The sequence below is a fragment of the Sinocyclocheilus grahami genome, unplaced genomic scaffold (genome assembly GCF_001515645.1).
Source record: "Sinocyclocheilus grahami isolate Dianchi unplaced genomic scaffold, SAMN03320097.WGS_v1.1 scaffold137.1, whole genome shotgun sequence".
NCBI lineage: Eukaryota > Metazoa > Chordata > Actinopteri > Cypriniformes > Cyprinidae > Sinocyclocheilus > Sinocyclocheilus grahami.
The window spans coordinates 25,584-50,503 of record NW_015505316.1 but is presented as its reverse complement, the minus strand read 5'-3'; the positions used below and the strand labels follow the sequence as shown (position 1 = coordinate 50,503).

General features: G+C 37.4%; 1 protein-coding gene and 1 long non-coding RNA gene across 2 annotated transcripts; both read left to right on the top strand.

Moving 5' to 3' along the window:
• The first annotated feature begins 1,671 nt into the window (after nucleotides 1–1,671).
• Nucleotides 1,672–2,513, top strand: LOC107591140 (uncharacterized). Its single transcript, XR_001609856.1, has 4 exons — nucleotides 1,672–1,727; nucleotides 1,838–1,864; nucleotides 2,367–2,389; nucleotides 2,474–2,513. It is a non-coding gene; the product is annotated as an uncharacterized lncRNA (long non-coding RNA).
• A 121-nt stretch (nucleotides 2,514–2,634) lies between these two features.
• Nucleotides 2,635–19,586, top strand: LOC107591117 (extended synaptotagmin-1-like). The gene is made up of 32 exons (XM_016280159.1): nucleotides 2,635–2,679; nucleotides 2,916–3,197; nucleotides 5,556–5,597; nucleotides 6,641–6,775; nucleotides 6,903–6,976; nucleotides 7,284–7,356; nucleotides 7,438–7,527; nucleotides 7,622–7,677; nucleotides 8,003–8,123; nucleotides 8,876–9,052; nucleotides 9,423–9,505; nucleotides 9,711–9,759; nucleotides 10,761–10,850; nucleotides 10,939–11,040; nucleotides 11,148–11,219; nucleotides 11,327–11,413; nucleotides 11,576–11,725; nucleotides 11,797–11,955; nucleotides 12,391–12,567; nucleotides 12,741–12,823; nucleotides 13,788–13,836; nucleotides 13,936–14,025; nucleotides 14,107–14,202; nucleotides 14,338–14,409; nucleotides 14,489–14,575; nucleotides 14,695–14,841; nucleotides 15,505–15,626; nucleotides 15,748–15,846; nucleotides 18,559–18,690; nucleotides 18,769–18,874; nucleotides 18,965–19,014; nucleotides 19,100–19,586. The coding sequence occupies exons 1-32, from the start codon at nucleotides 2,635–2,637 to the stop codon at nucleotides 19,125–19,127; spliced, it is 3,225 nt and encodes a 1,074-aa protein (XP_016135645.1). The 3' UTR covers nucleotides 19,128–19,586.
• Nucleotides 19,587–24,920: the final 5,334 nt, after the last annotated feature.

Sequence of the window (24,920 nt, the reverse complement as noted above, 5' to 3'; positions counted from 1 at the left end):
CATTATAAGGAATGAATAATGCATTATAAGAAACCTTATAATATGTTGCATCATCTTATAAATAATCGTAAGAACAGTTTTAATGTATTATAATACTTATTTGTGGTTAAGCGTATGATGATTTATAACACACAATGAACACATTGCATCCACTTAAGTTACAATGGATTATATTTCTCATAGTTATAATGTATTATAGGTCTCATATCTTGCCAGTGTTTAAGATCTGCACAATAACTTAGTACATCTTATTTGTGTTTTTACTTTAAAATAACAAATACAAAGTCTTCATTAAAACATTCAAAAATGCTTTAATGTGGTCTTATTGTTATTAAGTGCTCTTTGTCTGCTTTAAGTGTGTATATTTGTGTGTGTGTTTGTGTGGTTTCCACAAAGAAATGTAGAAAACACAAAATATAACAACACTGTAGCACCTCACTGTATTAAATTAGCCTATACATTTTACATATAAATCACATTTCTTATCAATATACATTTAATGATTAACAATAAAGATTAATAATAAGGAAAAGAGGCACATTACAAATAGCCTACGTCGTTGAAGCCTGTCCTACTGTAGATAAACAGAACATCCCCGCTTATTAACTAACAATAATGTACCTCAAAGAAGCACAAATAAAGATATAGGTGCAAACAGAATACAGTGACGTCAACCTTGGTTTTAATAAGCAGTTATTATTTTATGACACAGAACGCGTTGGTGAAACTCATGCATCTAGCAAGAACTTAATACACAAAATAGTCATATTGATTCAAGCATTTAACATTTATGAATGAATTAAATGTCAGTAGCCTAATGAACAATACTGTACAAATTATAGCGATCACAAGGTTCATATTCTATCCCAAACGCGTACAGTAAATACAGTATAGCCTACAACACCCCATCAGTTATATTCAGGTCAATAGTGCCACCTGTTGGCGCAGTTTTGTAACTTAGAGAACAACTTTTTTATGTCGAGATCACGAGAAAATAAGTCGTTATAACGAGAAAACAAGAAGCGAAAAAAAATAATAATGCATGGCCGCTTAGAACTTCCGTAAAAAACCGTAATGTGATCCGAACCGTGAGATTTGTGATCCGTTGAACCACTACTTTTTAGGAGTGTTCCAAGTGGCCAAATACTTCTTGAAAAGCCTTTACTGAATGTGTTGCTGGCAATGTATTGTAGGTCCACACGGTTTTGGTAAACTCCGCAAAAAAAAAGTGAAACGTACCTTTTCAGGATACTGTATTTTAAAAATAATTTTGTAAAATCCAAATAGGCTTTACAGATCTTATACTTGTTCAACAAACAATTATTGCACATGCAATGTAAAACACACCCCATAAGTTCTGAAACCAAATAAAACCATTTTATTAATTATAAATTGATACATAACTAATAATCGTGTATAATTAATTATAGGCCTATATTTCAAATAATTAAAATAACATTTTAATTTAATTGTACTTTTTATTTCAGACCTTGTACCGTAAACACTGCTTAAGCGTCACATAAATAACTGCAAAAAATCAGTCACATTGTCAAGATTCTTGACCACTGTATAAATTGGATGAAAATGGAAAATTATTGACAGGTGTAGGGGTGTAGCACGCGTTTCTTTTTGTAGTCGCTGGAAAATGACGCCACCGAACCGAGGCGTATATAAGAGGCCGTGCCCCGCAGCGCGTTCTCTTGGAGTCGGTGCTGTCGCTTGACGAGGTGAGGATAGCGGCCGCGGACAATGCGGTAACAGCTCATACAATCCAGAGCAATCCAAGACATTTACACACCATCCATCGTTAACTCTAACATTATTTGTTTATTTACAGAACCATCTTCTCATCATGAGAGCGAAGGTAAGTACATTTTTCATGTAGAAGTGAAATCGAGTGTCTCGTTATTTGGCTAGTCTTGCTAGCATCTTAGTGGCTAATATAGTGTAAATTGCACTATAACATTGATGCTACTTAACTGAATATTTTACTGTAAGTTTATTTTTAACCATGTGGAATAAAGTCACTAACTGAGATATGTAGTGTTATACTCGGGCCTAGTGTGCTAGGTTACCCTGCTAATACGCTTTGTCGCAGGGAATATTGTTACCAGATTGAGCTTGCAGTCGCTGTGTATTGCGTTTTTATTATTGACTTATTTACGTTGATAGTGGTTTATTATAAATGTTAATCTTTATCGCTTCTCTTTGGTTTCTTATAACTATTCCGCCCGAACGGCCATGCTGCGTAACGTAGTGAAAATACAGCCAATAGCGCCAGTTGCGAATGCGCATGTTTAACGAGTTGCAATGTTTGTTTTTAACTGGTTAACCCCAGTTTATTAATGGTTTTACTCCTCTTGCAGTGGCGAAAGAAGCGCATGCGCAGGTAAATTTGTAACTATATAAACGGCATCTTACATTCTTTCCCTTTGGAATGGGCATGAAGTGATTGAATCCATTATTTTTTTAGGCTGAAGCGTAAAAGGAGAAAGATGAGGCAGAGGTCAAAGTAAACTGGACCCTGTTTGCTGAAGCTGAGAGTGCTCCTCCACTTTAATCTCGGCAAGAGTCTGCTGAAAGCCCAACTGAAGCTCCACTCATCCACCATCTATGAGGCCTGCTTTCTTCTGAATGAGGATTTGGTTTTCCATCACCTGGTTCTGCAGAAGCATCCTGGTCTTGACCATGTGAACTGTTTTGGACATTCCTCAAACCTGTCAGCTCAGCGAGTTTTTGTCTTCAATAAATCTTTTGGTTTAAAAAATAAAAAGTCCTTTTGGCTGTTTTCTCTTGTATGAAGTTATTGGGTTTTATTAGTGCCGTGTAAAGTTCTAAGATCTAACTAAAGTATTGCAGGAGCCAGTGTTGGAAGGCACAATGCATCTAGAAGGCTTTAATCCCGGCCTTGGTAGGCTGCGGACTCGGCCCTGCCTCACGATTCCGCTGGAAAACACGCCGTGTCTGTTCTCTGGTCCTTTGGAAAGTGCGTCGGTGCCTTATTGCCGGTCTACCTGGCTGGATATTTCGGATTCAGTATCAGTTTAGTTTTGCTCGGTCTCCTGGTTTATATGGGATGGAAACATAGTCGCGATGGAAAAAATGCGCGACTGCAAAGCGCAATGTATTTTTTAGAAAATGAGCAGGATGTCACCACTACACGGGTGTTTAGAAGTAAACGGGAATTGCCGGCATGGGTAAGGGACTTTATACCATAAATGGCATCATTCTAGTAGCCAACAGTTCAGCACCGTAGCCATCAACACATGAAATCTTCGAGCAGATAGACATGCAGGATTTCTTAGCGCTTTTCGCTGGTATTTTTGTTTACAATGAGCGTAAAAAGTGTATATTTAGCTGCTTTCGTGGCAATGACAGCTTGATTTCATGTTGTAGTTATTTACTGATATGATTTTAAATATTTAATCACCTACTCTTGCAGTGCAACCTGTTAGTAGCTATTAATTACACATCATACGCATCAGAAGTACACACGCTATTACACACTCAGTGTTCTACATTCCTTTAAAATAACATCTATTTTATCTTACAGTACTTATGTTTCTGTAATTACTAGAAATTAATCCAGTATTGACCCGTTTCCTTCATCATGCTAGTACTTATTCCAAAAGTGACTTATCTATTAGGTTAGTCACTAATACTATTAGTTACATTGCTAGTCACTATCCCATTAACAAGTAAATATTCCATTTGTAATTGGTAACCAATTGCATTTACCATTGAAATTTACTCATATCTGTAGTTTAGATATCAACCATTCACTTCTGACTACTGAGAAATGTGCATTGATTACAAAACGGTACCCATACCTGCTACTAGTTACTATCCCAATAACAAGTAAATATTCCATTTGTGACTGGTAACAAATTGCATTTACCATTGTAGTTTCTGGTGATCTGTAGTTCAGCTAACTACTTTTTACTACTCACTAGTATGCATTCAAGGAAGATGTAAGTTCACTGAAACGTGTTCATTACAAACTAGTACCTATACTTGCTACTAAGTCACTTTATTGGGATAGTCACTATCCCAATAAAAAAATACTAATATTACATTTGTGACTGGTAACCAATTGCTTTTTCCATTGAATTTTATGGGGACTGTAGCTCAGATATCAACTCTTTGGTTCTGCCTAGTATTTCAGTTTTACAAGTAACTGACTACCCGTCCTTACTTTTTATTTAGTAATATTCAAATAGTTGATGGCACCATATCAGTTTTTCTAGCAGTAGTAGAATAGATACAGGTACGTGTTTATTAGGCGCTAATGTGTATTCCAGTTCATAGCAGTAATTACAAAAAAATTAACTATAAAGTAGTTATTCTGACTGTAAGTTAAATTTAAAAAAAAATCTGTTTTGTAACCAGTGAGATGCTTCACTATCATTGATTTTACATACAGAAGGTTTCTTTCATTTTGTTAACGGGGAACTATAGTTTCGGTACTATATTTATAATATATTACGACATTATCTGTAGTCAGAATGCGTGTTCATACCCCTGTATTGCTTCATCGTCATAGCGAGAGCTTCTTTCAGCCAACTCTGCCAATCAAAGTTGACAGTTTTCTCCCTTTCATAAGCATCCAGCACACTCCCTGACAGAGTTCATATTTATATTCTCCTTACCTCCCTCCTTTCATCCCCCGTCCCTCATTAACTTCATTACATTCCAAAGTCAGTCCAGCCCTTGCTATATTTGGACATTGAAGTATCCAACCTCATGGGACTGAGTCACCAGCAGCTAAATGGCAAAATGAACCATTTGCAGCAAGAATTTGGTGAGGGGGTGATGGGAAAACATGAAGAAGTTGAAAATTGTTTGGAAAAGTATGACCTGTGGTCAGAGAAACCGTTGTGCCACTTTCCTCACGTACCTCACATGTACATAGTGGCTTTTTTAACTGATGTGTTTTGTATAAACCTACCCACATCCTGTTACAAATTATGTGTTTAAACTTTAAAGAGCACTGCTGCAGAAATATACCTTTGTCTGGTGTCTTAGATTAAAATATATAGTTGGGAATCGTTTATGTAGAGGGTCAAGTTATATTTCATTTAATTTAATTACCTTGTTATTTGTTAACTTTATCATTTGTAATTTAATTAAATTGTAATGTTTTATTTAGTTATTTATTTATAGTTAAACATCTACACTGAAATCAGAACTGACCTTTAATTAAGGTTCCTTTGCCACTGAATATTTGTTTTTAGTCATAATTTTATGATTCTTTCTTCCAACTATTACGGTCTGCTATTGCCATACTATTCAATGGAGTACATTTTGTTAAACATTTACAAGTATTCTTGTGCAAGAATGACAGTATTTTCAAGAACTGGCAAAACTGTGTATTCCTGTGTCTGCACAGCTGGTGTTTTCACAGGAAAATGCTGGTGTTTTGTTAACAACAGCTCTGACCTTCACAGTGTTTATTTAGTGTACAATATAAGAGGTCTCCTTGCATACTGCATGTAAAACCATTCTGTTATATGTGTTGACATCGGAAGTCAAAGTGTACTCTTTGTTTGCCATAGGTGAACTTTCCTGACGTGGAAAAGGTTGAGTGGATGAACAAGGTATTAAACTCTTTATTCAAATACACAAATGCACACGTGACTGCAGCTGCTGTTCTCATTGTTTCTGCTTCGTGCTCCTGAGGGCACAAGCGTGTATGTTTTCAAATTCAGTCCCTGAAGATAAATCGTTGGAACGGTTTGGCAGCACTCCAGTCTTTGCATAATGTTTATTAAGTTGTCATTGGCGTAATATACCTTATTTTGGAATAAAGGACCCACAGACTACATTGTAGGAACAATTTGCTTATTTCACAGACTTTTAAATGGCCACACAAACCACACAGACTTTGAAAGCTTATCAGGAAGAATGTTGCCTTGTGAAAGTCTTCAGACTGACTGCCACATGATCTTCCAGATTCTTTCATTATTTCTCCTTTTAAAGCACAAAAATTTAATACTGGCTTTGAGATTTCATTAGTCTATTCTCATATAAGAGCTTCTCAGAGTAGCAGGCCAGACACTTCACAGATTGTTCATGAGTTTTCTTGCACACAAGGCTTGTTGTTAGCATGCAGGCTTCAAAGGTTTGACTCAAACAAACTTGTGTTTAGACAGTGAGAATAGGGAGGGTGGATTGTGGGATATGCTTCAAAGCTCACTACACACACTGCTCTTTCTGATGACATTTGCAAACACCCAGTAAATGAATATGTTATGATGCAGGTTTTGTAATTGTATTTAATCATGATTTTGGTGTTAAACTAAACAGCACGGATTTAAGTTGTTGCATCAGTGTACAGAAAATCAATCAGTATTTTTTATTAATGCTCAATCTAAAAAGGAGTTTTAGAGTATCTCTCAGGAGTTTTTAACCTTAGTGCTTGTGATTTCTGTCTGAGGTTTGACTGACAAATTAGACTCCTTTTGCATGCATTCATTTCAAAACATAATGCTCTAATGTTTGTGTATCTCAAAGAGTATGTTATATCCAATAAAATATTTATATTATATACTCGGAAGCAAAAATCTCTTCATTGACTTGATATCATCATCTTCATGAGTTTCTACCATTTCTTATTGTTCATAACTATCCCGGCTCACAGATATTGCAGCAGGCCTGGCCATTTATTGGACAGTATCTGGAGAAGCTGCTGGTGGAGACTATTGCCCCTTCAATCCGTGCCGCCAGCGCTCATCTGCAAACTCTCAGCTTCACCAAAGTTGACCTGGGCGACAGGGTATACAAATCTAACTCTGATAAAAGTTCTTTGCATATGTTTCTCATATTTGAATTTGATTCTCAGTTCCTGCTTATCAGAGCTATTTCTTGAAAATGTTGGCTACTGACTAAGACTTTTTTAACAGGCTATGAAGGTAGTTGGGGTGAAGGCCTACACTGAGCATGATAAACGTCAGGTGATACTGGATCTTTATATCAGGTAGTGTTATTGGTCTCTTTCTTGGCAAACAGGTTCTTTACCTTGGAGTTGTGGTTGTGTCTTGTTCATAGTATATTCTTATATAGTATTTTGGATTATATTTACAAAAACAGACTATTGTATTAGATTTTATTTATATTTAAATGTTTTTTTCTTTTTTTGTCAGTGTGATCTTAAAGTGTATGTCTTAATTCTGTTACTTGGGGGGTTGCAAGACATTTAAGGCCAAAAAAATTGGTTGCTGACCAAAAAAGGTTGAGAGCCCTTGGCTTATAGCCGTATTTAAATCCTTTTGGCTGTGTTGCAGTTATGCTGGAGATGTGGAGATTAATGTTGAGGTGAAGAAGTACTTCTGTAAAGCTGGAGTGAAAGGCATTCAGGTAAGGAGGAGGTCAACGTGACACATTAAAGAGAATAGATAAAAGACTTATTGACTGAAACCAGTATCTCCTATTCTATAGCTCCATGGAAAATTGAGGGTGATCTTGGAACCTCTAATTGGAGATGTTCCTCTCGTTGGAGCCATCACCATGTTCTTCATTCGCAGACCTGTTAGTACACCATTTCCATCTTAATTACTGTATTACTTTGTAATAACCCCCTCTTTTATTACACAGTCTTTGTTTATGCTTCTCTTCATCTTAGAAACTCGACATCAACTGGACTGGGTTGACCAATTTGTTAGACATACCTGGTTTGAAGTGAGTGAATATGTTTTGTATCATTTTTCTCTTTTGGTTTTATGATTTAGATATACCACAACTCCACTGGAATTTTTTATACTGTAACTCTCTCTTCTCATATGCTTCATTCATTAATAATCAGTAGAGCACTGGTCTGATTATTCAAAGTCTGCTGAGCTTCCCTCTATTCAAATAAAGCAGGGAAACATGCAGTCATTCATATTTATCATAGCTTAACTCATTGTAATCACTCAGAAGCCATGCTTTAAAATAGTTTAAATGTATTTTGTTTGTGCTTCTGTGTCCCATTTTCTCTGTACGAACCCCTTGCATTCATTTTCAGTGCCATGTCGGACACTATGATAATGGATGCAATCGCCTCTTTCCTGGTTCTCCCCAATCGTCTCACTGTGCCTTTGGTGGCCAATCTGCACGTAGCACAGCTGCGTTCCCCTCTCCCACGGGTAACACTTCACTGTGCCTTTATGGAGTATTTAACTATGTTAACCTTTTATTTGAACTATTCAAGATCTATCCAATGTACTTTAATACTCCATAGTTTCATCATGCATGCTTGTCCCGTGTAGCTGCTTCATAATGTTGAATTTCTCATTTACATAATTACATATGTAAATTAAAGGAATAGTTCAACCAGAAATGAAAATTGCTGAAACAAATCCTCAGATCATCCAAAATGAGAGATGAGTAGATGAGTTTGTTTCTTCATCAGAACAGATTTGGAGAAATTTAGCATTACATCACTTGCTCACCAATGGATCCTCTGCAGTGAATGGGTGCTGTCAGAAAGAGAGTTTAAACAGCTGATAAAAACAACACCATAATCCACAAGTAATCAACATGACTAGTCCATCAATTAACGTCTTGTGAAGCAAAAACCTTCATCCTTAAGACGTTTTTAAATTCAAGCTAAAATACCTGCGTAATATTGTTTTCTCGCAACAGTTTAAAGTTAAAACATCTTAATTATGGATTTGTTTCTTACAAACACAGCTTTTCACTTCACAAGACATTCAATGATGGACTGGAGTCATGTGGATTATTGTGATGTTTTTATCAGCTGTTTGACCGCAGAGAATCCATTTATGAGCATGTGAAGTAATAAGTAAATATTCAGCAAATGTTATTTTTGTGTGATTGATTCCTTTAAGGCACGCCTCTTGCACTCTGCTTACCCTTGTTTTGTGTTTTCCCACAGGGTATAGTGCGTATCCACTTGCTGGAGGCAGAAAACCTTGCTGCCAAGGATAACTACATGAAAGGTGTGATATCTGGGAAGTCTGACCCGTATGCAGTGCTACGGGTGGGCACGCAGACCTTCACCTCCCACCACGTGGACAACAACCTTAATCCTCAATGGAGGGAGATGTACGAGGTCAGAGAGAGATGTGTTTGGGTAGCATGTGATCAGTGTGGTTGCTGAAAAAAAGTGTCACAGTTCTGAGGAAGGGGAAGCTGTGGTTTTTTTGAGCTTCTAACACTATGTAGGTGTTTACTGTGTTGTGACTCTTGTAACTGCTGGCAACAGCAAGAAAAAACAGAGTGTGATAGTGCAGTATGTGACTATCATGTGCTGAGATCAGATGAGCTTAGAGCACAAGCACAAGCTCAGAGAAACATCTGATAATTGCAAGATTCTGTATTCCAGATCTTCAAGATGTTTTGAAGCATTCAATGTGCTTAATGCCATTTGTCACATTTTATGTGCATTTCTGTGTGACTGTGTGTGTTTGTGTGATTGTTAGGTCATTGTTCATGAAGTACCTGGTCAGGAGCTGGAGCTGGAGCTGTTTGATAAAGACCCTGACCAGGATGACTTTCTGGGGAGGTATTAATTCATTAATAATATAGTAATATCATAGTATAATAATGAATAATTATACAAATATAATAATAAATAAATAAATATATACAGTATATAGTTAAGTTGAGTTAAAGAAATATATTCAAAATATAAATAAATATTTATTAATATAAAAAAAGCTTTTTTATTTTTGTCTTTCTCTATTTTCTGTGAATCATCTTTTTTTTAGAATGAAGCTGGATTTAGGTATTGTAAAGAAAGCAGTTCTTTTGGATGAGGTACATCTTGTGGACTAATTCTTGTTTATACATACACACACTCACATATATAAATGTGTGTGTGTGTGTGTGTGTATATATATATATATACACACACACACACACGTTTGGGATGACCAGAACCCTTCCTAGAGCTGGCCGTCCGGCCTAACTGAGCTATCGGGGGAGAAGAGCATTGGTGAGAGAGGTACAGAAGAACCCAAAGATCACTGTGGCTGAGCTCCAGAGATGCAGTCGGGAGATGGGAGAAAGTTGTAGAAAGTCAACCATCACTGCACCCCTCCACCAGTCGGGGCTTTATGGCAGAGTGGCCCGACGGAAGCCTCTCCTCAGTGCAAGACACATGAAAGCCCGCATGGAGTTTGCTAAAAAACACCTGAAGGACTCCAAGATGGTGAGAAACAGAGCATGTGAGCGAAGCGGAGCGGTGTGTACGTCTTCCGCTCTATGGACGTGCACTCCGCTCAGTCGCTCTAACCGCACAAGCAAGCGCTCCGTTAATATTCCGCTCATGCTCACCGTGAACCAATTCCCGCTCAGATCCCGCTCCGACATAAAATTTCTCTAGTAGGCCTAATTGTTTACTGTTTGTAACGAAATTCTTGGATTATTGTCTAAAATTAAGCATGCTGATAAATAGCAATTATCATGTTTCAGAGCGAAATTCTTACATTCTTCTTAATTTTATTAATTGTAATGTATTAATTGAATTTTATTAAATATATGAATCTAACCTTAGCAAAGAGGGGGTCTCTTTACTATTCAAACTCTCTGTATATATATATATATATATATATATATATATATATATATATATGTATATTTAAAATTTGTAGTTGATTTTCTATTTTCTTTTGTTGATTTCTTACACCAAAAACCTTTTCTATTATTGTTCTGTATTATGTCTTTTAAATCAGTGGCAAACATATTTTTTTCACCACCCTGTTTCTCAGTTATGTATTCTGTATTGTTTATAATAGTATATTATACTGTGGTTTTAGTGGTACACTTTAAAGGACGCACCATCAGGTCAGGTTCATCTCAAGCTAGAATGGCTCTCTCTGCTGCCCTCTGCAGAGCGCCTAAACGAAGTAAGCTCTTACATGACAAACTATAAAAACTGTGTATTTCTTGATATTCTCCTTTAATTTCCAGACTGAACCCTTGTATCAAATATAGGTGCTGGAGAGGAATAATAACATTACGATATATGGTAAGACAGCAGATCCTCCTTCTGCTGCTATTTTGACTGTTTATCTGGACCGGGCACAAGATCTACCTGTAAGTTTGTACTCTGCACCACTGTTGCCCTTCTTCCAGCATTTACTGTTTTGTTCGAAGAGTGCTTAAAATGTTGATGTTATTCAGTAGGATGTGTTTCTATTCAGTTTAAGAAAGGTAATAAGGACCCCAGCCCCATCGTGCAGATATCTGTCCAGGATACCACCAAAGAGAGCAGGGTATGGTGTCATTGTTATACAATATGGGTAAAGTTTATGGCATGTTTATACCTTTTGGAGTCACTCTTTCATATATATATTTTTTTTCTCATTAATTAAAAATCCAGATGGTGTATGGGACTAACAATCCAGTATGGGAGGATGCCTTTACATTTTTTATTCAGGACCCACGCAAACAAGATATCGACATCCAGGTACAGTATAATCTCTGATTGCAAAATATTAAATCTAGAGTGTTATTAATTTACCCCTTTTCATGATGTAACTGCAATAGTATCCTTTCACGTGCTCATTTAATTGTGTATAAATACATGTAAACCACATGTCTTCACTGTAATTGCTTCCATCTGTCCCAGGTGAAGGATGATGACAGGGCTTTGACTCTGGGAAGTTTGTCTATCCCCTTGTCCCGTCTGCTCTCCAGTGCTGAGCTCAGCATGGATCAGTGGTTTCAGCTAGAAAAGTCCGGACCGGCCAGCCGTATCTACATCACAGCTATGCTGAGGGTAAGATAAGATAGATTGATTTTGGTTATTAAAAACTTGAGGACGCGTAATGTAGGAGTTGTACGTTTCAGGTGTTGTGGCTGAATGAAGAAGCCATCCTTACCACACCCGTGACTCCATTACCCCGAGATGGAGATATTGAATCAGAAGTGTCTTCAGGGGTATCAAAAGTGACTCCCACTTCAAAACGTCCCGAGCACACTAGTCCAGACAGCAATTTTGCATCTGAGGTGAGCCTGTAAAGAAGTGTAGATCTTGATGTCTTTTGAAAAACATTAGTGCTGTCAAACGATGAATCGCATCCAAAATAAAATACTTTGTTTACATAATATACAGTATGTGTGTGTACTGTGCGTATTTATTATGTATATATAAATACACACAGATACAGTATATATTTTGAAAATATTTATATTTATATCATTTATATTATATAATAATATATTTAATATACAAACATAACATATTTTTCTGAAATATATACATGCATGTGTGTGGATTTATATATAAATAATAAATATACACAATACACACACATATATATTATGTAAACAAAAACGTTTATTTTGGATGCGATTAATCGCGATTAATAGTTTGACAGCAGTAAAAACAAAAATATAAGATTGAAGTTATCATTCTATGTAATTATCCCATGTTCAATATAGGGTGTTCTGCGGATCCACCTGGTAGAAGCCCAGAGTCTCATTGCTAAGGACAATTTAATGGGCGGGATGGTGAAGGGGAAGAGCGACCCGTATGTGAAGATCCGAGTGGGAGGACTGGCATTCAAGAGTCAGGTCATCAAAGAGAACCTCAACCCCATCTGGAATGAACTTTATGAGGTATGCATGCTAATTTATTTCATGTGTAGCATGGAGGGATATGGCACAAGGATTCCATCTTCCGTCTAGCTGATTTCTGCTTTAAGAGTCACTTCATTCAAACATTCCTTTTCGACTCTGGAAAATAAACGTCCCCATTGCAAGTTATGCATACCTGTCTGCTTGTATTGTAGGTGATCTTGACCCAGCTGCCAGGTCAGGAGGTGGAGTTTGACCTTTATGATAAAGACATTGATCAGGACGACTTCCTTGGCAGGTGAGGTGGCAACCTTCCTCGTCTACTTTCAGAATTTGATGCTGAAGTTTTATTATAGTAGCTTACTAATTCTTAAGTAATAATGAAAAATCAAGCTAAAAATCTCCTACACTTATGTTTAAAAGTTTGGGGTTGGTACATTTTTTTAGTGTTGGTGAAATAATTCTCATGCTCACCAAGGCTGTATTTATTTGATTACAACTTCAATAAAACAGTAATATTTTGAATTTTATGATTAAATTTTTTTCATTATTTTAATATATTTTAAAATGTAAGTTATTCCTGTGTGATGAATTTTAAGCAGCCACGAATCTAGTCTTCAGTGTCACAGAAATCATTCTAATGTTAATATGATGCTCAAGTAGCATTTCTTCTTATTATCAATGTTGCAAACAGATGTGCTGCTTAATATTTTTATGGAAACCATGATACATTTTTAAGGATTATTTAATGATAATGAACAGCAAACTCAAAAGAAGAACTGTTGCCACTAGCTAATAGCGTTTACTTTATAATTTGTGTGACAGTGCCATGGTTATGAGACTTTATTATTTAAATGGTTTTAAAAAACACCTATCAAATATAATAGAGCCTGTGTGATGTTATTGAACTCATAGCACATAAAATATATCCCTTCATGATATAGGCTGACTTGATTGATTGTCAAAATATTTCTTTAAAAGATACATATTTGTATTTCTGTTTTGCTCAGGCCTAATATATATTTTAATGTATAAGAAGTAGTGAGTTACAGTCTGAGGATGGATAGCTTTAAGGGTATCGAATGTACAATTAAATTGTACTGTACATTTGTGTTAAGAACATGCTAGTGATCACTGATTCGTTTCAAAGTGGCAGTTAAGATTGTGTTACAAAGTTTTGGATAGTGAATCGAGAATCAGTTCTTTAGTTTTGTTGATGAATGTCAGTATTGTTCCTGCATTGATTTATTATCTGGTTGCAGGGTTAAAGTGAGTCTCAGGGACCTCATCAGTGCTCAGTTTACTGATCAGGTAGCCTCTGTTTTTACAATTTTTTTTTTTTTCTTTTTATACTTTCTATATCTGGTTGTATGCTTGTTTACACCTATTTATGCCTGTGTCCTGCTGCAGTGGTATACTCTGAATGATGTGAAGTCTGGACGACTTCATCTTGTGTTGGAATGGGTGCCTAAAGTTTCAGATCCCACCAGACTTGAACAGGTAATGTGCTTTTATTATATATGCTTTAATTGTTCATCCGAATTCAATAATATCAACTGATTTTGTGATTTTTACATTCAGATCCTACATTACAACTATCGTCAGTCTTACCTGAATAAAACGGTTCCTTCTGCTGCACTGCTTTTTGTGTATGTTGAGAGAGCACATGGTCTGCCTGTGAGTTTCATTTTATTTTCATTCAAATATTTGAATTATTTCTTCACAGCTTAATTTGCAGTAGCTTGTATTTAGCATCGACTTTGCTTCAGTGAACTGAATAAGTTAGCACTGAAAATGTACTGTTGTTTCCAGTTAAAAAAGAGCGGGAAAGAGCCGAAAGCAGGAGCAGAATTGTCCCTCAAAAATATATCCTACCGAACCAAAGTAAGATCCTCAAATCCTGACAAATTTATACTGATGTACTGATTGAAGACTCACAAAGGAATCATGTCTCCCCCGCAAGGTTGTCAGTCGCTCGACTTCTCCACAGTGGGATGAAGCTTTTCATTTCCTGATTCATAATCCAACAGAAGACACACTTATAGTCAAAGTGAGAAACTTTTACAGTAAATGTTGATTTTAAGGAGTGAATTTATGTCAGAAGGACGATATTTACATAATGTTTTCTGCACTGGAGTGTATTTAAATGAATGTGGTGTGTGTTTGTAGCTCTCTCACAGCTGGGGTCAGGCTCTGGGCTCTCTTGTGCTTCCTGCGAGGGAGCTGCTGGATGAGAAGGATCTGGTGCTGGACCGCTGGCTCAGTCTGGATGGAGCCATGCCTGAAAGTCAGATTCTGCTGAGAGCAGAACTGAAGGTAAGAAACCACACACATATTCAACATGTGCTGAACAGCAGGACATGTTTACATTCAGCCAGAATGAAGTCTATTAATACAGACAGCCGTGTTCCAACATGCACATACTTTTGGTCATGTAGTGTATTGTTTTCAACATGGAATTAAACACAATTGCTACAATACTGTTAATGTTAAGTAATTAATGCTTTTCTTCAGCAAGGATGCATTAAATTGATCAAATGTGACAGTAAAGACATTTATAATGATTCCACATAATGCTGCTCTTTTAAACTTTGCACTCATCAAAGAATCATGAAAAAAATCTGTCATGGTTTCCACAAAAGTGGAACAACTGTTTTCAACATTGCTAACAATGAGAAATGTTTGTTGAACATGAGATCAGTTTTTTTTTATGATTTCTAAAGAATAATGTAACACTGAAGACTGCAATCAGAGCTGCTGAAAATTCTGCTTTGTCGTCACAGGAATAAATTGCACTTTGCAGTATATTCAAATAGAAAACAGTCATTTTAAATTGTAATAATATTTCAGAATATTACTGTTTTTACAGCATTTTTGATCAAATAAATGCAGCCTTGGTGAGCATAAAATGCTTCTTTCAAAGACATACATTTTTATTGGTAGTATAAATAAAACAAAAACATCTTGTCTGTTGAAAAGCTCCTAGACAGCAAGTTGGCTCAATGTAGCAATGCAGAGGATTCAAGTCATGTCATATCCACTGGAGACGCAGCTGCTGCAGCCAATTGTGAGCTCCGACTCCGAAGTGTGCCCGTCCAAGGGTGAGCTCAAGAGGAGCTGTATTTCATTTGTAACAGTGTGTTAGTGTTCATAGGCAGAACCAATCAGTAACTGACATTGACATGTGTGTTGGTTTATTTGTGTGGATGGATGTAAATACAGAGGTGAGGATGCCAGTTCAACCGGGAAGGCCCAGGTGAAGCTCTCTGTTGCCTATTCATCTGAGGAGAACCGACTGGTCATTACCGTCTATGCCTGCAGGTAGGTGTCATAGAAGTAAAAAGAAGACCGATCAATGAATAATGCTACTAAAGGTGACCATTAAAAACTACTCACTTTATTTTGGTTATCAACCAATTATTGGACACTTTCAGTTACTATATAATAGAATATAATTACTATATCTTGGATATACAGTGCCTTGCGAAAGTATTATTTCACGTTTTATGTTGCAGCCTTATGTTAAACTGCTTTAAATTATTTTTTTGCCACATCAATCTACACTCCATACACCGTAATGGCAAAGCAAAAACAGAACTGTCACAACTTTGTAAATTTATTTAAAAAAAATTAAAAAATGAAATAAGTACATTGCATAAGTATACAAACCCTTATCTCATTACTTAGCTAAAGCACCTTAATAGCCTCAAGTCTTTTTGGGTATGATGCGACAAGCTTTGCACATCAGCATTTAGCAATTGTCTGCCATTCTTCTCCTCGCCTCTTCACCTCTCAGGCTCTGTCAGGTTGGATGCGGGCAGACACACATTTTCAGGTTTCTCCAGAAATATTTGATTGGGTTCAATCCCAGGCTTTGGCTGGGCCACACAAGGACATTCACAGAGTTGTCTATAAGCCACTCTTGCTGTGTTTAGGGTCATTGTCCTGTTGGAAGGTGAACCTTCTGCCCAGTCTGAGGTTCTGAATGCTCTGGACTGGGTTTTCATTAAGGCTATCTCAATATTTTGGTGCATTGAGCTTTTCTTCTACACTGACGAGTCCCTCAATCCCTGCCGCTGAAAAACAGCCCCAAAGCATGAGGCTGTTACCAGCACACTTTACTTTTGGGATGGTACTCTGCAGATGATGAGAAGAGCTGGTTTCCTTCAAACATGATGCTTGGAATTGAGTTTCATCAGACCAGATCTTGTTTTTCACAGTCTAAGGGTCCGTTATGTGCTTTTTTCAAATTCCAAGTGTGTTTTCATGTGTAGTCACTGAGGAGAAGATTGAGTCTGGCCACACCGACATAAAGCCCAGATCGGTGGAGTGTTGCAGTGATGTTTGTCCTTCTGTAGATTTCTCCTGTCTCCACATATGATCATGGAGCTCAACTAGAGTGACCATCAGCTTCTTGGTCACCACTCTAACCAAAGCCCTTCTCCATCAGTTGCTCGGTTTGGCCAGGAGGCCAGCTGTAGGAAGAGTTATATTTGTTTCAGACGTCTTCCATTATGGATAATGAAGGCTACATGATTCTGTGAACCTTCAATGAAGCAGAATTTTTTTCTGAACTCTTCCCCAGATATGTGGCTTGAACAAACCTGTTTCTGAGCTCTACAGGCAGTTCTTTTGACCTCAGGGCTTGGTTTTTGCTCTGATATGCATTTTCAGCTGTTTGACCTTTTATTAAGATGTGTGTGCCTTTCCAGATCATACCCATTTAATTGAATTTCCCACAGGTTAACTTCACTCAAAGTGTAGTAACATCTACAAGCAATATGAATGCTCCTGAGCTAAATTTCAACTGTCCCAGATATACTTGATACTATGAATACTTATGCAATGGAATCATTTATTTATTTATTTTTAATTTGCAAAGATGTTAAAAGCCTGTTTTTGCTTTACCATTATGGTGTATAGAGTGTAGAATGATGTGGGGGGAAAAGTAATTTAAAGCAATTTAACATAAGGCAGCAACATAACAAAACATGAAATAAATGAAGGGGTATGAATACTTTCGCAAGGCACTGTATATGTATAAATAATAAAACAAATTATGAACAAAAATGTAAATATTCTATAATATAATATAGTAAATATTCTTAGTATATAGTTAAATGTATACATTTTATGTTTAATAAAATATTAAATAACTATTAAGTTATATTTGCTTGAAACCAAAAATGAATGTATCTTTAATATAACAGTATATGTATGTGTGTGTGTTTACTGGTTTATATATCCTGGTGGGGACTTAAACCTGACTACACACAGACTCATGGGGACTCGTGTTTCTGTTCTGGTGGGGACTTAAACCTGAATACACACAGACTCATGAGGGACTCATGTCGCGGTGGGGACCTAAACTGAGGTCCCCACGGGTAAACAAGCTAATAAATCACACAGATTGAAGATTTTTGAGATTCTAAAAATGCACAAAGTTTCCTGTGAGGGGTAGCTTTAGGGGTAGGGTTGGTGTAGGGCAATAGAATATACGGTCTGTACAGTAGAAAAACCATTACGCCTATGGAGAGTCCCCACAAGGATAGCTGACCAGACGCGCGTGTGTGTGTGTGTGTGTGTGTCTGTTTTTCTGTTCTGGTGGGGACTTAAACCTGAATACACACAGACTCATGAGGGACTCATGTCGCGGTGGGGACCTAAACTGAGGTCCCCACGGGTAAACAAGCTAATAAATCACACAGATTGAAGATTTTTGAGATTCTAAAAATGCACAAAGTTTCCTGTGAGGGGTAGCTTTAGGGGTAGGGTTGGTGTAGGGCAATAGAATATACGGTCTGTACAGTAGAAAAAGCATTATGCCTATGGAGAGTCCCCACAAGGATAGCTGACCAGACGTGTGTGTGTGAGAGAATATATATAGTATGTGTATATACAGTATATATAATTATCAAATAATTTAACAATCATAAAAAATACAAAAATGCATCTGTAAGGCTGAAAAAGAGCCTTATTACTAGCTATGGTCCTCAGTTTTTTTTTCTTTCGTAATTCTCTATTCTTGCACAGGAACTTGCCGTCCTACTCCAAGGATCCTCCAGACACGTACATCTCATTTATTCTACTTCCAGACAACAACCGGATCACCAAAAGGAAGACCAGTGTTAAGAAGAAAAGCCTCAAACCTGAGTTCAATGAGAGGTTAGTAGGAGCATTCATCAAATCACATCTGATGACACAGAGAGCCGAATGTTCACCATCTTTCACTCGCTCCTACAGATTTGATTTTGACATGTCACATGAAGAAGCTAAGCAGAAACATCTTGAAGTGTCTGTGAAGAACAGCGTTTCCTTCATGAGTCGTGAAAAAGAGCTTCTTGGCAAGGTATTCATCATGTGACGAGTCAGATAACAAGACCACAGACATTACAGACCATCTTTACATTACTAAATTTCTATCTGCATTCTGTTTCAGCTTCAGATAGACTTGAGTCAGCTGGATCTCAAGGCAGGAGTATCACAGTGGTATGTGCTGTACTGTTGTTCACTGTAGATTACTCTGAGATTACACAGTGTTTGCTTACGTATGTTCTTATTTGTATAATTTCAGGTATGACTTGTCACATGAGACCAACTGACTGACTGGCCTTCCAATGTTGACTTTATTTGCAATCGTTTAAAGTGGAGGCCGATTTCACAGATGTTATCCTGACACTAGCAGAGGATCCTAGAGCAGGGTGTCAAGACTAAGATTGCATCATGGAATTGCTGTGCAACTAGCTTTCACCCAAAATATAGCCTGCTTGATTTCCATCTTAAACAAATGATGCTAGCACAAGAAGGCTATGAGGGCGCCACCTTGAGTCAACACAGCAACAGTTGGAGAAATGTTACATTTTTAAGTATTTAATTTGTAGCTTTTTGACCTCCTGCACTTTATGGGTCATTGAAAATGCAGCAATGAGAAGTTGAAGCTTCTGTTCAGCTGTGATTTTTCAGTGTTTATTGCATTTCATTCCAGCATTTCCACATCATGCATTTCAAATTAACCAAATTGCAAAATATTAGTATTCTGATTTTTTATTTTTTTAAAAAGGAAGTCGATGAAGAAGCAATCCTTTTTTTATTGTTTCCTCTTTGAAATCTAATAAGTGTTTAGTTATTATCTGAACATTTCTTTATATCTTTGGTTCACATATTTTAGCCTCATGTTTGTGACTAGACTATTAATTTTACACATATCAAAAACGTGTCAATCTTTTCCCAAAGATTTAAAATATATATTTTATGTATGTATGTTTGAACCAAAACGCAGCATGAATATTTAAAATGTAAGTGCTCAAAAATGTTACAAAAATGCTCGACTTGTGTCTTGAAGTACAGAATTAGTTCCTCCTGAGAAAGACACATGCGTAGAGAAATGTAGTGCTTCTGCACCCTATTAACCAGAGCCTGTATTGCAGTTTTAATAAATATGCCATTTGCACTTTAAACACAGATTTGTTTTATTTTTTTGATGTTGAGATTCAACATGCCTTCGGTACATATTTAAATTATTCAGTTTCTTTATTCATAATGAATTAGCCAATTATATTAAGAATAATAAACAACTGTGATATTCACTGTTCCGAGAGAAAATAGTAGTAGGCTCAGCTAAAGCCAAACAGTCACGAATAAAGTCATTAAAATGCCACAGCCGGGGCTAATGGGATTCCCAATTAGTAATGCTGTAGTTCCAGCGTTCCGCCAGGAGATGGCGACAGAAAACCCCAGTCATTCAACTTCACGCTAGCGATGTGCAGTTTGTAGACTTGATGGAGGGTGGGATCAGTCGCATGTCGATGGCTTTCATTGTGGACGCAGCGAGTTAACAGATGAGCACTAATCGGGATCACCGAAAATACATCATAAACAAAAATCCACAGCATAAACAAGAGAAGAGAAACAACAGAAAAAGAAGAAACAAGAGAACTGGCTGCTTGACATGGATTGTCCAGACATGGGCAATACAATACTTTTTAAGAGGACATACTTTTTATTCACTTAGATGATTTAAATCTAAGACATTAGATATCTCATCATTTTTTAGGAATCGGTTCTGAAACGGATAACTTTATCTTTTTGAACTTTTGTTTTTTAAACAAAACCAAACAAAAGTGGAATGTGATCGTATTGGATGTAGGCTACATTGGATTTATAAAGGGCGCCGGGAGGCAAAGAGTGAATTAGACACAGCGCAGCTGAATCCTGCATCTGGACGACGTTATAAAAGTAAAATATGGGGAATATTGAGAGCGTGGACGGGCAATCTGAGATGAAGCATCATATCATGCCCTTGAAAGTTCCCATGCCTGACCCAACAGAGCTAGAGGAAAGATTTGCCATTGTTTTGGTGAGTATGCGGTCAAAATAGGCTATACAGTATAGCCTATAGTGTATTTTTACTTTATAAATATATTGAAAACTTTTACTTAAGCGTTTAAAATATTTACTTAATGTCATGTTTGTTTTCACTTATCATTTTCATAGTTCATAGTTTCCTTCATTTAAAATAACTATTATTGTTTTTCTCCCGTGTTCCTAACGGTAGTGTTTCGCATCTCAAACTTCACAGTGATCAACAGATCACTACATCGCATAGTTGAGCTAAAGGAACGTGTTGACATTTCTTTGATATGTTCCGTATGTCAGAAGCTTGATGACTTTCCCAAATGTTTCACTGCCACCCCCATCTTGTTACTCGCACGCTTCTCTTCTCCTCAGTCCTTTTGTCTCTGAAGCTTCACAAGCGCTGATAAATGATGTGAAATTTCGCATGGTGGTGAAACGGGCACACAGGCACAAAATTCACTTTACATCCCAAAAGTTTTGTTTGGTAAATTGGCATACAGGCAAAGAGCGTAATTTAGTGAGGGGTGTAATGTGATTCATCTCTTCATAGAGCGCAGCATTTTCTGAATTCCCCCAAAACTCCTACGAGCGAGAGATGGTGAAAGATCCGCCTCCTTCTCTCTCTCTCTCCATCCAGCGACTGGTGTGGGTTTTTCGCAGACATTTGTGTTAACACACGCTTACACACTCATCTGTCATTGTGAATCTGACATTATGAGGCAATCAGGCGTGTTTATGTAATACAGTAACTGAATCATAACATCGTAACATTTGGAAACATTGCCCACCGGAATCTGTTAAACAGTCTTTGTAGTTTTTTTTAGTCTGTTGATTGTCTGTAGATTGATAGATACTAAATTGATTTTATTCTTAATTAATGTACTAATAGACTCAGTTAGGATATGCTGTGAAGTTTATAATGTACATATTAAAACTGTGATGAGGGTATTGCTAGTCAGTTGTAAGGAGTTCTGGGTGGTTACTAGGGCACTCTTTTACAGAATTTATTTAGAATTTTTTGATTTATTGATCAAATAGTTGTAGTTTAACAACAAAGTGGCCTCATTTTCTCCATACTGGACCGATGATGGAAAGACTGACCATCCCAGGGTGGGTCCGAGGTCAGTTTTAGAGCCTTGCCGGCAGTCTTCTTTAACTTCGGCCAGATTTCCTCTCACTGTTTTTACTTTGTGGGAAAGCATAACATTTTGAGTCACATTTGTGTTTCATTGTGGTTATCGGACGACAGCATGTGCTGGGCTCTCTCTGTCCCGCTCGACAGATAAAGGAACATCAAAGTGTGTGTCTGGTAGAGAGCTCTCCGCTCAGGAAAAGAGGCCTTCGACTTCACGCTATGGTAGTTAAGTCACACAGGTTGAAAGTGTTTCCTCCATCATAGAGGTATCAATGCAGCCTGAAAAAAAAAAAAAATTCCCCAGCAGTCATTTATTTTAAAAAAACAAATAGGAAAAAGGATATTCTGACAGTCACAGCCTCTCTTTTGTGTTTATAACTTTCCTAACAGCATACATCATACAATCAGTGACGTAATTCTCCTCCACTCACTTCCGCCTTTGATTTCCTGTGTGCTACTGCTTGTGGTGCACATTTAGCTCAGTGTGAGGTTGTGTCTGCTTGTACCATCTCCCCTCCCTCAGACACACGCTCTCAGACGGGTAGCACATAATGATGTCATAGGTGTAGGCCGTGCCAGCGCTGTAATAACCGTGCAGTGGTGGCTTTACCAGAAGCTTAGCACACAGGATGGCGGGTTGTGCGTGGAGATGGATCAGGAGATGAGACCCCTGGGTTACATCAGACAACTTCATGCGGCCCCCTAATGAAACGCTCAGTTCGGGCCTAACCAAGCGCATGTGCCTCATGCATCGTTTTGCTCTTTTTCCTTTGTCTGGCTGATTCTGACTCCGCTTCTTCTCAGCTCTGTGCGGCTGGAAACAGCTGCCTGACATTTTTCCCTCGTTTGCGAAAGGAAATTGCATTGTGGAGCTGGCTGCGGCCAGTTTCTCCAGTGGTGCCTGGAGAGTTTGGCTACTCGCTTTCTTGATGGTCTCAATCTAGACTATTGCTTTGGTCACGCAGCCTTCAGACTGAAGATAATGATTTTCTTTATTCAAAGTAGCTACAAAGAAGCATCATGACTGAATATGTATATATCAGATTTCAGGAAGACTTAAAGGATAGTTCACCAGAAAAATTTAAATTCTGTCATTAATTACACACTTCAGGAGAAGTAAATGATGACAGAATTTAAATCTCTTTAAAAAAAAATTTTGGGAAGCTTACAAAGTGGGTGTGTAAAGTCAACATGAATGCAGTTTACTTTCTTAATCCGTTCCAAAAATGTTTGTGTGCATAATCTTCATCGAAATGTAGGCTCCACCTCTTTTTGGCTCACACCAAAACTTCTCCTCCAACCACCTGGCTCCATTCTGGCTTTTAACGATCCAATCATTTTGCAAGTTGTAATCTTGGCCAATATTCTTTTTTTCGTTAAATGTTCTTTTTTAATCCGTAATACATCAGTCAATCACGAAATACATCTTATTTATATTTTCAGTTTTCATATTCATTTTAGATGAAGTTTTAGTCATTTTGTTATTTGCTTAAGTCATTTTTACTAGTTTTAAAAAATATTTCTATTTAAAGTTTATTTTTATTTCAGTTTTAGTCATTTTAGTACTTTCCAGTTACTTGCAAAGTCAACATTTCGAAATATTTTTTTGACTAATTAAGTTTAAGTTTTTCATTAAATATTTATATATATATATTTTATCTTAGCTTTATTTCAAATACCAAAAATAACTTTTAATAGTTTTTGTTAACAATAACAGCACTGCTTGCATTTCATGTTAACTTTAAATGTGCACTGTGAAACTTTAGAGCTGTAAATGTAAAATTGACTTATTTCACAAGTTACTTGTGAAGTAGTTTTTTTCTTTTTCCCACATAAATGATGTAAACGTGCAAGGGGAACAGCGTTAAACTGAAATTTCCCACAAAATCTGACCTGACATCTCAAAAAATTAATTATTATTGTAGGCGTACTCCTCTATAATGGATTTTTGTCCATTTTAACCTCTGTAGTGCAGCTTTAAACAGTGTAGGTGGAACCCTAAGTCCATATGGAATATTCTATGGTTAATGGAACACTCTTGCGCCTCACTCTGTGTCTGAGACTGAAGTTGGGGTCTGGCTTCCTAGCTAAACTTCTCCATATGGGCCTTTGTTTTGTTAAAGAGACAGGAGGTGTAATTTTTTTTTTCCGGAGGTGCAGCGATGGAGCGGGAGTAGATGTGTGTGTGATATCCTCTTTCAAAGTGCTCCCGCTCGACTGCACCGTGGCGGATTCCTGCGGTCTGCTCTTGGTTAAAGCCACGGGAGAACTTTAGAGAGGGAAAATTCCCTTTGAACTGGCTGTCTGCCACTATGCTCCGTTGTAATGACTTTACCAACACTTTTAGCAGAATGTCGTACTGTAGGACTGTTTCAAAGGCTGCTGGGCTTATTTTCTTGTTTATCTACTTTGACGTAGACACCAAAAGAGATTTGCAGTCTTGGATATCGTAGTAAACTGCTTTTTGCGATTCAAAGAGCTTTAGTGTGCATGAGTGTTTAAGTGTGAGCTTTGCCACACAGGAAGAGGCAACACTGTGACCTTCCAGACCCATTTCTTGTCAGTGTGACCCCTGACACTGTGCTGTCTGTCATGTCACAGTATTTTATAGATGTCACTCAAGTGGAACTAATGGAGTCAAGCTGTGGCCCCTGTTTATGGGACATTAAACTTAAATCATTTTCATTAGTTTGGCCCGTGCTTCGTTTATCTGCTCTGTGTGTCTGGTCAGCCTGCTTTTGGACCCGAGCACTTCTAAAAAGCCTGCAGGTGGGGAGGAATCGGCCATTGTTTGTTTGTTGAGCCTCAGATTCATGCTGTGGGAGTGTACATCTGTCTCTCCAGTGGCCCCATCACAATGTTCGAAATGGGATGTCTGAGGCTCCTCTCTGTAGGCATCCTTGTC